This window comes from Habropoda laboriosa, unplaced genomic scaffold (genome assembly GCF_001263275.1).
Source record: "Habropoda laboriosa isolate 0110345459 unplaced genomic scaffold, ASM126327v1 scaffold434, whole genome shotgun sequence".
In the NCBI taxonomy this organism is placed as follows: Eukaryota; Metazoa; Arthropoda; class Insecta; order Hymenoptera; family Apidae; genus Habropoda; species Habropoda laboriosa.
In genome coordinates, this window is record NW_017100599.1 from 566,671 (window position 1) to 581,961 (window position 15,291).

Here is a 15,291-nt window from a genome sequence, read left to right on the forward strand (position 1 = left end):
TTCATAATCGAACTTTTTCTTTTTTCTTCTCCTTTCTTTTCACGTCATTTTATTCGCGTTACGAACATTTTTTCCTATGTTCTAACGTACCGTAAAATTACGTTGCGAAATGAGATTGGGAATATGAAAAATTCTTTTATTACCTCCGATGATGGCACTTGTTGTAACTTTCACTTTTGGAGCAAACTTTACTTTCGAAACGTTTCGCGTCCTTTCTATTTGCAGAATTCGAGTTTTTGTTGAATCTTTCGTATGCATTTTATTAATTCTCCGCGTTTTGTCTTTGTTTAAAGGTATTCGCTTTCTGTTTCTTTATTAGAACTGTGCAAAAGTTTTTAAATGGCGCTGTGTGTTTCTTTTCTTTCTTGTTTTAATCTTCAGTGCGGTATAAAAAAGGACATACAAATTCTGAATTTATAATTTTGTAATTTTGGGTTAATTAAATTTGACCCAGAAGGCCATGTCAGTGGAACTTAGTTTGTATTACATTTCCTGCGTTATAGGGGGTCCCCGTGAATACTGAATATAGCGTTAAAAAGTGCACAGTATTAATATTATATTACTAGTATTTTTATGACGATTAAATATAAATGTAATAAAAAATAAATACTCTTCTATATTATATTGTTATTATTTCGATAAAGGCTAATTATAAATGCAATAAAAAAATAAAACGCAATGGTAACTTTTGCACAGATCTAATATTTGCAAAATTCAATTTTTTTCTTTTAAACTATTAAGTACCTATACGCATTTCATTAACACCGCTCTTTTCGTCAATTAGCAAAGATATTCACTTTGTTCAAACACCCAACCGGCAGCCTTTAATTCACTCCGAATGAAATCACACGCTCTGCCTCTACTTACGTATTCGAAAACTGTGTTCGATCGTTTAATTCGTAACAGGATGTCATCGACTCGCTTAGACGACAAGACAGCGTTACCACTTGGACGAAAGACGGTCGTAATTCATCCGTGGTAGACGGGACTGAATCGTTCATCGGCGGTTTAAATATTTTGGCGTTGCTTTCACAACGGTCTCACGTTTTCCCCTCTCGTTTCATCTCCTGTGCATATATAATGATCGATCGACCGGGGTGTCTATCTAATCGGGTGAAACTCTTAGACTTTATTTCTGAGATTCGTCGTTAATCTATTCTCCGTTAGCGTAACGCGAATGTTTGTCAAATCCGGTTACGACGAGAGGTTCTGTCTTTACCAGCTGTCGTTCTCTGTTAGAAAACGTGACGTCCATAACGGCGAACGTTTTATGCGAGTTTCGAAGCATGGAATTCGTGGAATAACGTGGACCAGTATATAAATTTACCGTAATCGTACAATTACTCCTCGCCAAGTTCGTATTTTTCTCTTTTTTCTTCTTTATCGTTAGATGGTAATGTTTAACCGGAACATACTCGAGGTGGACCGAAATGCAAAGTGTACGATCTTCGTGGATCTTTGACACGTTTGTTTTCTACGGGGAAAAAGAACAAGGTTGATAGTCTTGTTTGCGCGGTGCTACGCGGAATTTTAATTTTTATTCACGACAGACTTTTGAGCAGACGATGATAATAAAAAATTTTGTCTAGTGCGTTATTTATTTTTTTTTCTTTTTTTTTTCAATTTGGAAAAGTAAGCGAGAAAAATGGAACCACGAGTGATTTGAAAGGTTGGTTGTTCGTTAGTATTACAAGGCAAACACCAGAATTGCGAAACTTGACGAAGTTGATAGCGTTGCTGTCGTTATCAGATTACCAGGGTATTAAATACCATTTGCCAGCGAAGGTAGATCGATAACATTATGCGTTGGCTCGTTTCGATAAGGAGAGTGGCCTAAGCAATAAACACCTAGGTATCGAATAATATGTACATTCCGTGCAGGTTTCGAAGGATGTTCGAAGCGTGAAATATGCTCGAATGCAGGTGCCCACGTAGTACTGATAATTTTCTCCTCTCTCTCTCTCTCTCTCTCTGTGTCTCTCGAATCGAGAGTTAATCACCGGCCTCGTAAGTGGGTCAATGACACAGTTACACAACTCCGCCGGCTTAGCACGCTCGTGTGTGCATTTATGGGCTTTGTTGGACAGACGCAACGCGTATAAATATAACCGTGAAGTCGCGATATCTTCTCTCCTCCCCGTCACGAAAACACGCGCGAATTTTTTCGTTTTACGTGTCCCTCGTTTTTTCTCTTTTTCTTTTTTTTTTTCTGCTATGGACCGGCATTTTTGTGGACTGTTGTTCACGCGTGACATAATTATCGCCGCGTTAAAAAAACATGAGCGAATTTTTGTTTTTCGGATGTTCGATGTTTGTAATTATTTGGAAACCGTTTGAACTTCGCTAATTTGCGAAATAGCGATTTTTTGTAAATTAGCGAAAAATAGTGATTTTCGAATGAATAATTTATCGTGTAAGTTGAGAAGTTGCTAAAGCGAACAATCGCTAGAAATGACATAAAAACATTTTATCACTCCATTGCGTTTATCGCTTGTTAAAAGATGCTCCGTCTATCTTCCTGTTATCATAATGCGAATTACACACGTTTCTATCGTCGAAGTATTAAAAAGAACAATACACGATTAATCCAGACGAAATATGTTATCAGACGACAAACCCACTCCAATAAAGAAAATGTTCTATTTCAACCTCTGTTTCCCGTAAACTGATACTTTCGTATTTCCCGCGTAACTTTGGAATATTTGCTTCGTTTTCTTTTTTCCACGAACGTGTTTACGTACCATTATCTATCGAACGTATCAATAGGAATATCAAATACAAAGTACTTCAACATGAATATTAAATATTCTTGTGCAAATAACACGCGTACAGAGTATTATTTGCCGCTGGTTATTCGTCCGCGTGCAGCCACGTGCGGCTGCACGGTACACGTGGTCGCACATGCCGATTTCTTCGGCCGCGCGAGACGAAGTTTCAAAGCTCACGGTCACCCCCACCGCTCGTCGATTTTCGCGCGTCCGATTCCTCCTCGGTACACTTCGTTCACTCGGCGACGCGTTGCCCCCCCCTCCCGCCGAGTACTCGCGGTCCGTCACGATCGTGCAACGAACATTGCCGAAGGGAACATGTGCGAGCGGCGCGACCTTGGTCCCACGCGGCCATTGGCCGGAACCAAAGGAAGCCGACCGGCCTGATTGGCTGGTTCGAAGCAAGCTGTTCTCTCTTTCTCTTTGTGTGCGCGTTCGAGTGTGAATGTCGCGCGCGTGTATCGTGGAATCTGGCGGCAAAAATTCAGGCACAGAGGGGAACTAGCTCGCGTACTCTGCATCGCCGACCTTGTCGGGGCATTGACCGTCGTTTTCGCCCCTTGGCTCTTCCTTTCTTTGTCGCCACGACCAATAACGTTGTCGTGTTTTCAGCGAATCCGACCTTCTTATCTGTTCGCCAGCCTTCGAGCCACCGCGTGTCAACGATTGTATGATCGATCGACACGAGGAGGAATGTTTTGCGGAACGGGCACGCGATGCACGTGGCTCGGTGTTACGTATGGAGCTGCAATGGAAAGATTTCGTTGATTTTTGATCGTATCGAGTTACGTACGTATTGTCGATACTTGGGGAAATGTGAATTTACGAAAACAGTTTTTTCAATCATCTACGATTGATTGTAATGTAAAATTTCTGTATTAAAGAACGATGCACGATAGGTCTAATCGTGAGAGGTTCACGCGTCGAAAGATAGAACGATCATGAATGGTGACCTAAGGAATAAGCAGAATTGATTGAGAGAATTTAAGTGTCGGATTGAGAATCTTGTTACGTACTCTGTCGAAGAGGTTATGTAATCTTTAAGTGTTAATCGAAAATACGTAGTTGTTCATTTTGTGTTCTATTTTATTCATTTTTCAACTTTCCTTTTAACCCTACAACGTTCTTTCGTGCAACTATGCACTGGGTCTTTTTTCACCCAAAGACCTTGCATAAACTTTTAATATAACCTTAAGCGAACATAACCTCGATAAAAACAAAAGTTGTCGAAAAAAATGACAAAGCGTTGGGTCAAGAAAGACCCGAAGACCGCACTAGTACTCCGCTTGCTGTTTGAACTTACTATCGCCTAAATCCCGCCGTAAAACGAACGCCTCCACGTGTCCAGGCAAACTACAGAGATTCTATCGCGAAAACGAAGTATCAAAGGTATGATAAAAATCGTTGTAATTTTCGTGGCAAGAGCAACGAGTGCAGCGGTTACTTTACGTCGCTTCCGGGTTCTCTGTACAGTACACGTTAGACGTGCATGGAGTAATAGAATCACGGTGTGTGCTCGATAGAGGAGGAAACGATGACCATGGTAGGAAACTGAAAACCCTAGCCCATAAAATCTGCCGAGCAGCTGGCCTTGGAGTATGAATAGACTGCCCGCGAAGAGTGCATTGCTCTGTTGCGTAACTGAGCGCGTGTTATTTGCAAGTTTCTACACGGTCGGGTATATGTGCGTGTGTGTGGAGGCTGTGTAGACACTTCGTGAATTAATTTCTCATTCTTAGGCTAATGGATCTTATTAAGAAATTGTTTGTCTGTCGTTCGTCTACTCGATACCTACACTGGTGTTTTGTTGTCGTCGTTAATCGACACGTTTCGATGTAATCGTGATGTAAATTCGATTTAATATTTATTATCGAAATCATAGGTGTCTTAAACATGATTTTTACGAAAGGATTAATTCTTTTCAAAGTGGCACGTTATATCGTAATAAGAAAAATCTTGATCCGCTGTAAGCTGTAAAGGCGGCATCTCGAGTAGAATGGGAATTATCGATGCGGTGTATATATATATCTGTGTATGTATGCATATGTGTGTCTGATGTGTTATTATCGCGTAATTCGAGCGGCGCTATTAATACGCGAGATTAAAAATTTTTGCAGCAAATGTCGGGCCGATAATGTGTCGTAAAGCAACGATAGCGGTAAAATAGCGATATATAAACAATGCCCCGTGTTATCTGTTTACTGGTTCATTCAGCTAGAAACTTACTCCGCTACACTCGTCCAATGACTGGATCATCACGCAATCGTATGCCATAAACACGCTCCTGAGGTCTCCCCGGTTACGTAATCACCCTTGTTCAGATATTTTTGCAATATGCCCCCGATATTGCGCGGCATCTCGACGGAATATGCGTATTGCGCGTGAGTGTTTCGACGAGAAACATAATTCCGCGGTGAAGCGTTAAAATAGAAGAATTTATTTAACAACAATACCCATAAAATATTAATTTTATAATTATACCTGTAAAATATTAATTTCATAGTTAATATCAGGCAGTGTTTTGACCAAATTTTTTTTTATCATTTTCTTTATAATTCAAAGGAACGACTTGGAGTCACGGTGGAAAAATCTAAATTTAGGCGTTGAACGTTTATTATAATAACACGTGTTGCCAAAGTGGTGCATGTTAGGGTTTTTACAATATTAAATACTTCACTGAACGCCAAAGTTATTCATTCCGTGGCGTGTGGGTCACCGATGAACCATGATGGCTACCAGAAGCGAAACTTTCGTTAGGCGAAGAAGAATATTCTTTTGTGCATTATTCGAGCAAGATTGGCGTGTAGGAAGATACGAAATTTCAAACTATTTACCGCGTACATATATTCAGCTACATTTTTAAACTTGCCGCAATTTGTTTTTCACAAATATTTCGTAAAAATCCTTTTCACTCTTCTCGTGTTCGTTCGAGCTTCCTAGGCTTCGTCACTTTCTCGTTCCGGCGAGAAATAAATTTGAACGAGAAAATACGGTAAATTTGCATGGAATAGAGGAAAATAGAATCGAGGAACACATTGACATCCTTCGTTCTTTAACACGCAACAATGTAGGAAAGAACAAGCTACCATGTGTCAAGGAAGTCGTATCATCGCGTGATTTGTAGAGATTGCCGTGACTGTGTGTGTGTCGAGCGAGGGAGAGAGAGATTCTGAGCTGAAATACATCCGCGTCTTATTTTCGCTGCGTCGATCTACACAAAGGATGCGAGAATGCCAGGCATATGTTTCCGGGTCCTGGTTATGAGCCGTTGGCATAAGCCACGAACACGCCACGCAAAACGCCCACACACGCACACGCGACTGGGTCGTTGGCCCCTGCACACCACACATTTAGGATGTATATTTGGCTCGGGTACCTGTAACGATACGCGGCCTGCTATATTTGGCAGGTTGCAAATATCCGAATTTTTGCGTTTACCTCTCTCACGTAATCGTTCGTTCGCCCCCTCCCTTTTGCATAATTTTCCTTCTGATCGAGTAATCCACGTATGTATATAAATCACTTCCACACTGTAATACTCTTTGGTGTGGAAGTGTTTGGGAAGATCGAGACGTTTTTGTCGTTCGAAACGAAACCGAAAGTGTATTCTGGTTCTTAGGCTAACGAGTTTCGCTACAAAAGTCTTTCCTCAGGATCCGTCACTGGAGGACTCTTTAACCCTTTCGTTGCTATTGTCGCTTGTAGGCGTTTTGAAAATTTGCTCGCGTTATAGGTTAGGTTAGGGAATTCTGGTCCGCTTACATCTTAGTTTAACGCTTAATTTTATCCTTTACGCAATTTCATCTTAATTTAGTAAACCGAATTTTAAAACGATACGACCAGAATTACAAAGTTTAAAACGATACGGCCAAAATTACAAATTTTACACCGGTGGTTCAAAATTTGCCGTTTACCAGACACGTTATTTATTAAAATTTGCCGCGGCGAAAGGGTGAATACTCTGTTTCAATTTGAAATAATCCTAAAATCTGAATTATCAGAGAAGTGTGATAATTTCCGTCGAATTTAATTACGGGAGATGTGTTTGTTTAATAGGGTTAGAATTATAAAGGAGTTGGTTAAGTCGAATTTAATTATAGGTAGATTTTAGAGTCGTTTAAGTGCACGTGGAGCGCAAGAGGTGGTTCCTGAAGGGGTTCAGGAGTTCCTCTTTTTTTCGACGAATCCTCTGAATGTCAAGGAGCCTCAGAGAACTCGATACGGTTTAGTTAGGCGAGCCATTCCGACAGGCAGGTGGTTTCGGCCACCTGGTCGCTCGCTCTCGCGTGTCTCTCTCATTTTTTCTCCTTGATTTCCTTATTCGGGGGATATCGTGTTATTGCGTCTCCTCTCATCTTCAGAAGGGTCGTGCATAATCGACCGGTGACAAGGTTTTTTTTTTCGTGGTGCTCGTCAGGTGCTTCTATCAGGGACAAGAACTGCGTTAACGATACATTGTTGATTTTGTTTATTACGTTGCGCAATATCGTTTTCTCGGTACACTTTTTATACACGATTTCGGTTTAACGCGATCAGAAAATATTTTTTTCTATTATTTATTGAATTTAATCGTTCACTGGCAGAAAATTATGTGTGAGAAAATAGGTAGTTATTAAAAAGGCGTAGTTGCTGTAAAGCAAAATTTGAATTTACAATTGCAAACGTATCGGAACCAAAACTAGATACGAGTGTGAGAAATTTTCTTGAGACTTTGGCTCGAGAAGATTACAGCGTGAGACATTTCTTTGTGAAAATCTGTGGAATAAATATTTTTATAACTTAGACTGACTATCCTCTTAATTTTTCTCGTACTGCCACGCTTCATTTAAGGGATTTTTATCCGTCTAAGAAAAAACCGCATACTTCGTGTGAATTGAGGGACCGGTGCAAATTGAGGAATCTTGAATTACATTATTACCTTGCATTCACAAAATTTGAATCAATTTCCCTTAAAACATTAACAGTTCTCAATCCTCCCAAGAACTAAAATTTCAATTCAATCTTCAATTAAACAATGAATAAAAGACTAACCAAAAATAAATAATAAAATCATTCCAACGAGAACAGTTAAGAAATTACAAAAACTTAATTTTTCAAGGTAGAAGAAAACCGTGTTATCAATTAGCACGATAATTTCACCCACGAATCCATATTACCCCGAATTACTTACCAGACAAAAAAGAACACCAATTTCACTCTTTTCTTCCCTGTTTGAAATGCAACGTAGGTTACACCTATTCTAGCTTAAGCTAACGACAATTCTTAGAACAAAAGGCACATGTATGTTCCTCACGGAATTGTCGTACTGTTATGCCGCAGCTTAACAGGGACTTCAAAAGTCTCAGTATTCCGTTCACAAAACTAACTCTCTTATTCCGAAGATCAACTCTTAACAAAACCAATAAACTGAAGTCAGAACTTTTAAGGAAAACTGACGCGCGGAATGAAGATGGCCTTCCACCCATAGTGCAAGGAGTGGTGGAAATTCGTGTTTATCCTAACAGTACAACAAAGTTACGGCGGTGCCATATTCGTTAGAGGCGCACCGATATCGTATTACGCGCACGTTACACTTGCGCACGTGAATTGTAAATTACGGAAGATCGTGTCCGAGGATGACCTAGATATCCAACGGGCTGCAAGAAAGGGCATCGACGTCAAGCTGCCGCTGCCTCCTCGGCGCTCCTTTATGTTAGCCTCGCGGAGGGAAATGGAGAGGCGAGTGGGAAGAAAAAAAAGGGTTCGACAGTCACCACCAGCTTCCTTTGCACGCCAAAAAATTCCCGCGGTCTATGGTCGAACTATGAAAGCCGTGAGAAAAAAAGAGGCCAGAATAGACACACGCTGGCTAGGCGAAAGTCGAGTAGTTCTTGGAAAACGCGTATACACTTCAACCCTATGCAAAATGCTCCCCCTTTTGTTATACACGAGCCATTATCCGGGCTAGTTTTATTCTTTACCACGGTTTTGGAAAATTCTACTTTGAATCGACACGTGACTTGGAAGTCACGTATTTCTTTATCTAGATTTTTATAGTTTATAGAATTTCTTTGTAATTGTTCGTAATTCTTAGAAATTAGAAATCGCGATCGATGGTAATTTTTGTTTTCACGAACGAAGAAAAATCGGGTTAGAGGGGGGTTAAGGAACGTATGGAAGACCCAAGCAGTGATATCTAAAAGAAACAAGAAGAAAGAAGGTTGATTTTGAGATTGAAAAATTCGTCGATGAATTTCCACGTGTTTCGAAAAAGTTCGAGCTTCGGTGTTATTGTCAAACTGAATCGATCAAAATTATCGACCGTGTGCGCGGATAAAGTAGTATAATGAAAGACTTTCGATGAAATATAATGAAAGAATTTTTCACAAAAAATCATTTTTCTACGGAGAACAGTGTCAGCTGTATTTCTTCTATACATTCTATAATAAGAATGTCAAGAAGGTTTTACGCGAGAGATATTTTCTACTGCACAAACGACGAATGTTCTGAATGAAACTTGACGAATCTCCATTTTTATTTGTTTCAGGAGTAACGTTCAAGGCACACAGGTTAATCCTCGCAGCATGCAGCAAGCACTTTCAGGAGCTCTTCGAAGGAATGCCTCCTTCTCCCGCGGGACTGATCGTTATTCTCGACGGGACGAGTGCCCACAATATGGCGTCCCTTCTCGAATTCATGTACCGTGGAGAGGTACATGTGTCCCAGGAATCCCTCAGCTCTTTCCTCAAAGCAGCCGAATGCCTTCAAGTATGCGACTTATTTCATCCCTTTTGAAATAATTGCCCTAAATAGTAGTCACGTGTTTCGAACGTGAACACGTACCTTGCATTCTTTCGGGGAACATCTTTTTATTTTTGGCCGCGATTAATGGTCAGGAGTTCCTGTTCTGGAACGTCAACGAATGGATGTAGGGAACGATGGCGCTGTGTCAATGCCCGTTCGAGAAATGTGCTAGATCACGTTGTGTTGTTATTTCATTGCTAGGAAAAAACGTCGTTACGTATCCGTGGATTTTAATGCAATACGAAATAAGTTAAAGGTATTACAAGTAACTGAATATAAAATCAGATCTTTGTGCTATTTTGATTTCTAAACTTGTTCTAACTTTGAGAAAAATTAATTTTGATTTTTCACTCTGGGATGAAATAGCAGCAACCCTCATTCTGAATAAAATTCAGTAAAAAAAGACGCTGAAAGACCTAAATCAGTGATGAACAACCCGCGGTTCGCTGAGGTTGTTTATTCAGCCCATTTCAATTAGCTAAAGTGAAAAATATTCACGTTTAGCACGATGTATGGATCTGTGAAATAATTTTCGAGAAAATTATATGGTTTCAGTATAGATAATACAGCGCCTCGTAAACTTTCGTGAAACAAAAGAAAACAGAAATATATTCATTGATACCTATGTTGAAAATAAGAAATTTCGCCCTTTTCAAATTAACTTTCTTACGGTTTCAATTTTGGTCCTCTGCAAGCATCTCCATAAGTGTGCTTGCATCTTCCTTATTTCCACGTATTTGCCCTTAATATTATAGGACCATATTTTCGCCTATTTTAGGACCATACTTCATCAACGTTTCGACACTTTCAAACAGAATTCCCCCTTAAAACATCGTCAAAATTACCACCGCAATCTCTCGTCGCCTATACCTTCGACCTTCGCGTCACCCTCACGTTCCCTTCGATCATAGGTAAAAGGTCTGTCCATCGAGCACGAGAAGCTGGCAGTAGCGCAGAGGCACGCCGCGGAGAACAATAACTCGTCGACGGACGCCGGGGGTGGCGGTGGTAGCGGCGGCGGCGGCGGCGGCGGCAGCGGTGGTAGCAGTAACGGCGCTGGCGAGAGCGGAAGTGGCGCGAGCGGAAACGTCGGTGGCAGCGTGAGCGGTAGCGTGGGCGGCGGTGGTATCAGTGGCGTCGGCGGCGGCGTCGGTGAGGTGAGCGACTTGAGCGAGGCTGGTGAGGCAACCATGGTGAGAAACACCATGAAGAGGACCCACACGCCGTCGCCCGTCTCTGCCTACCCCGTGCCCAGCCTCTACACCACTACCTCTCACTATTACGAAAACCCGCCGAAAAGGCTGATGAGGTAAGCCCTTTTACCGCGACGTGTGAAGGACTTCGCTCGCGTGAAATTTTCAAACGGAACTCTCCCGGCCTTCCTACGGCGCCTTACAGTAGGAGTACGTATTGCAAATATATTGGCCGGCCATGACCATTCCTCCCTCCGTCGCTTTTTCACGTCGACGAACTCTGCCAAACGAGATCTGTCGATTTCGTAAAATTCAAAATTTTCATTTCGAAATTTCGCAAAAATTTTTTTACAAAACCGCGGACAAATTGCATACGACGACTTTTAACCTGCCGAATGGTAAAAGTGAGAGAGAAGAAATGGCCTTCACCGCCCAATATATTTGACCCCCGCTGTACCCTTTTATTGCCGGGCGATTTGCCCCCAGGACGAGGTGAAAATTCGTTTTGTAAAAAATGTACGGGAATCGCGTTGTTTCTATATGATAACGTTTAAGTATTCGTTGGAATTTTGTACTTGGTCGAGGGTAATGTTAGAATGAATTTAACGGGATCTCGGGGGAATGTGAAACGTATAACGTGGTTGGTGATGTATTTAATACGACGTTCTTCGAGGTAACGTGTACAGGATCTACCATAACGCGCGGACATAACTTCAATGGTGGATTCGGTGCACAAATGTAATAAAAAAAAGTTCATACAAATGTTTGTCTTCCAGTAATTTTGTTTTCTGTTTTAACAAACCGAGCTCTTCATTCAATTTATGAAGAACATTTGATATTTCATGTACGACTTTGATGACTATTACGAACGGGTCAGAAGGTCAATGATAACACGTTTAGAGGCTTGTATTCGAGCAATTTCTGCGAAGACAGATGAACAACTGGTACAACAGAAAGGCGGCTCTAATTTGGAAACAAGGTCAGATAGGACAAACGTTTATATGAACTTTTTTTTTTTTTTATTATTATTTTTCTGCGCTGAATAATGAAGTTACGCCCACACATTACGGTACACCCTGTCAAATCTAGCTTTTCATTAACCCTGCTGTATTTTCTTTCCTTAAATTCATCTTCTTGAATGAAAAATCACATTGTAAGAATAAAATTCAATTTATTAAATTACTCTACCGTTCGTACGAAATGATTCTGTACGTAATTTCCAGTAGACCGTAGTGTTCTTAGAACGGAATTGTCGCTTCGGTATTACTAAAATACTTCAGTACTTCGATTACCCTTTCTGCACGATATCCAGCGATTTTTTTTTTTTTTTGGAAATATTTTTAGATCGCCCAGCGACGTCGATACCCTAGGAAGGGCAAGCGTGCTGCGCGATGGCACCGCCTTCCGGCCCGCATCCGCGCCACATCCGCTGCTCATGGAGAACCACTTCTATCAGCCGTTCATCCATCCTTCAGAAACGCCCGCGCATCCCCACACAGCACCGCACACACCAACGGAATTGGAACAGGAATTGGAACGAGCGAGGTCCGAGGAACGCGATCTCAAGGAAAGCGTGGCTGAAGGTAACGCCGTTGAAAAAATAATTACAGTAGAATCTTATCGAATCTTATCAGTTGCATTTCTTTGACACGCGGGGGAGATTGTTTCCTGTTTAGCTCCGGAAGACAGGTGACACGCGATAGTAAAGAAGCGAGGATTTTAGTCTTACCGATATCAGTAAAACATAGCAGAAGTGGGAGATTTCATACAATTTTCCATAGATTTCACAGAGTTAATTGGTTACCTCGATAGTTGCAGGAACCTTGATACTTTCAGGCTTTTTCAACCCCTTCTCGCGCAACTACCGAGGTTCTACTGTAACTATACCAATTTCTATGTGTTTGTTACCGTGATCTTATTTCTCGGTTGGAAGATATCACGATGGATGTTTCCCTATTGGTTGTTTAGTTTTAGGTTAAACTACGTTGTTCGGTTTTTTTTTAATATGTACACTCCGTACACGCTCTGCTTCTCTCCGTACATATTCTCCTTTCGGGCTTGCGAAAGCTACCTTTATACATCCTTTTGTAGCTACTAATTCGGAAAAAGGGCCAATCAACGCATTTCCTAGAAAAAGGCCTCTTTCGCGAACCCTTATTAGCAGGTAGATAGAAGCGATGCAAGTCAACGGTGGGGGTGATCGGTCACGTGGTTCGTGTTGAGGACACGACACTATGAATGAAAAAGCTGGATCTTCAATTTTTTACACGTCAAAATTCCTTATCGACTAATCGAACAAAAAAAATTTTCCTATTTTTGGTGTTAAAAGATAAATTAGTTAGTAATATAGATTAGTGTATTTGAATGAAAGTATCTTTTGCAAATAATTAAGAAATTTTTCGTGTTTGTAACATTTCTCGAGTCGTTTGACGGAGATTAGATTCAGTACGCCAGTTTTGCATAGTTTGCGTAATTTTGTTGTTCGATTATGTTGCGCAGATCTTCGAATAAAGCAAGAACCGGTGGCGCTGACCGATCGGGAGAGGGCAGAAAAATTGGCGGAAAGATTGTCAGGCGAAGTTTATTCCGGTGGAAGGGGGTTCGACGGTGGTCATTACGGTCCAAATTCGGATCACGTGCATCATGGGGGGCAGATGGGCCACGCCATGGTGCCTTTGCCACCAGCTCATCCACCGACTCCTGATCTCAGTCCTGCACCCACCACCCCCGCTATGTGGAACACGAAAATCAACAAGGCTGGCACTGTCTCCACTCCCGATGGTGAGTCCAATCTTATCAATCTCTTATTTTTAACGTATTTTCAAGTTTCTATTGTCAACACTATTGCACGTTTGAATTTTTATTTCAAAATTCTGAAATAAAATCAAGAAATCACTCGCTGATTTTCTTTTGAATTAATATTTTTAATTAATTAAAATAATATTATATTTAACAAAGATAGATACTTGGTGATAAAGTACACCTCTACTTAATTCGACGTTTAAAGGAATCCACGTGAGAACATACTATACACGTCGATTTTCAGCAATAAATCACGCGTAACAGTTTAAGCTGCTGTTTCGATCATCGTCGACTCCAAAAGTTTACCAAACTTTTCTTAAACGCACCACGTGCCTTTCGATTCATCGCTGGCGAAAATATCCTTTTTCCAAAGGCAGAGATTCAACATTGCCATTAATTTCGTCGACGATTTATAAAATGAATTATCCGGTTACGATAATTCGAGTCGAGCGAGTGAGACAAGGTCTTCCAGGTCTAATGTTACAAAATGCACGGCTAATGGTTGCATCACCGGTTGCACGTGGAGCTTTCTCGATGTTGCAACTTCTCGAGCCTCTTTTCGTCGGGTCCTTCCTAACGTTCTCTTCGCGGTTTGTGTAATAAAGTGAAAGAAATGCAGCCTCAAAGCATCCTTGAGGTTTAATTTACGATTCACCAGTTGGTGTTTCAGATATTAGAACTTCTATAAGCACCGCTGCTTTCTAAACGTTAATAGTCCTGAGGCAATAGGATTTTTCGTTATTTCTATGGACTTCGGTTTCGTAAGAGCCTGCAATTTCGACGGTAACCTGTTCGATTGAACGTGACCAATCTTATTATTGCAAATTGTCTTTTGTAAAATAGAAAATTCTTCTCGATAGAAGTTGATCTATTCAGGACGAACTTATTTTACGTTAACCCTTTCGTCCCACTCGAGTACTCAACCAAAAATTGATTTTAATTTAGGATCCATTACAGATACGATAATTGGCAGATAAGTAACAAATCGTAAAAAAAATAATGCAGTCACGAAAGTGTTGAAATAAACGTATCAACGTCAAACTTACATTTTTTCGAGTTAATTTCAACGAATCCAAATGGATAAAATAGATCTAGAAAAGATCATTCTCATAAGGATCCTGTGCACCCTGTGAACCAAAGCAACTACAATCCCATAAAGAGCCACAGTTGGAACAATCTCTCGAACACCCACCTACCGACCAAAGAGCCTTCGACGATTCCAGAACCAGTGCCAATTCCATCGAACCATCTCGCGGCCCGGGTTCTCCTCTGGAAGTCAGAGAAATTATTTTCAGAAACTCGACTATCGGCTAAATGTCACCACTAGTCAGCACCGTGTGCTTCGATGTGTCACACAGATCTGCGCCTGCCGCCCTCGACGCACCAAACTGCCCGGCTGGGCCTGTCCTCGAAAATTTTCGCTCCACTCTCTCTCTCTCTCTCTCTCTCTTTCACACTCTTGGCCAGCGGTATTTTTTTTTCTTCTTTTTTTTTTACCTCAGCCACGAAGCAACGATTCTCGGTGCGGTCTAACGCGCGCGGAAAGAGAGCAGCTTCGACGGCGGTGGCGGCGTGGCCGTTAGGCAGGATTTACGGCCACTCGACGTTGGTCGACGCCCACCTGGGGACACACACGCTCTTGCCTTAGCGGTTCGCCTCGCCTTCACGGTGTGAACAAAGTGTACAAAGAGGATGCAGGCGACGGTGCAGCCACTGGGAACATCTTTTGCTCCGGCGAGCAAATC

At 41.4% G+C, this 15,291-nt stretch overlaps 1 protein-coding gene across 1 annotated transcript in view; it reads left to right on the forward strand.

Moving 5' to 3' along the window:
• Positions 1-15,291, forward strand: part of LOC108576678 (zinc finger and BTB domain-containing protein 3) — a 59,691-nt gene that overhangs the window by 21,368 nt on the left and 23,032 nt on the right. The window contains exons 3-6 of the mRNA XM_017939722.1: positions 9,295-9,515; positions 10,463-10,860; positions 12,089-12,327; positions 13,244-13,525. Of these exons, the coding sequence (XP_017795211.1) occupies positions 9,295-9,515; positions 10,463-10,860; positions 12,089-12,327; positions 13,244-13,525 (1,140 nt within the window). The remainder of the gene's footprint in view (positions 1-9,294; positions 9,516-10,462; positions 10,861-12,088; positions 12,328-13,243; positions 13,526-15,291) is intronic.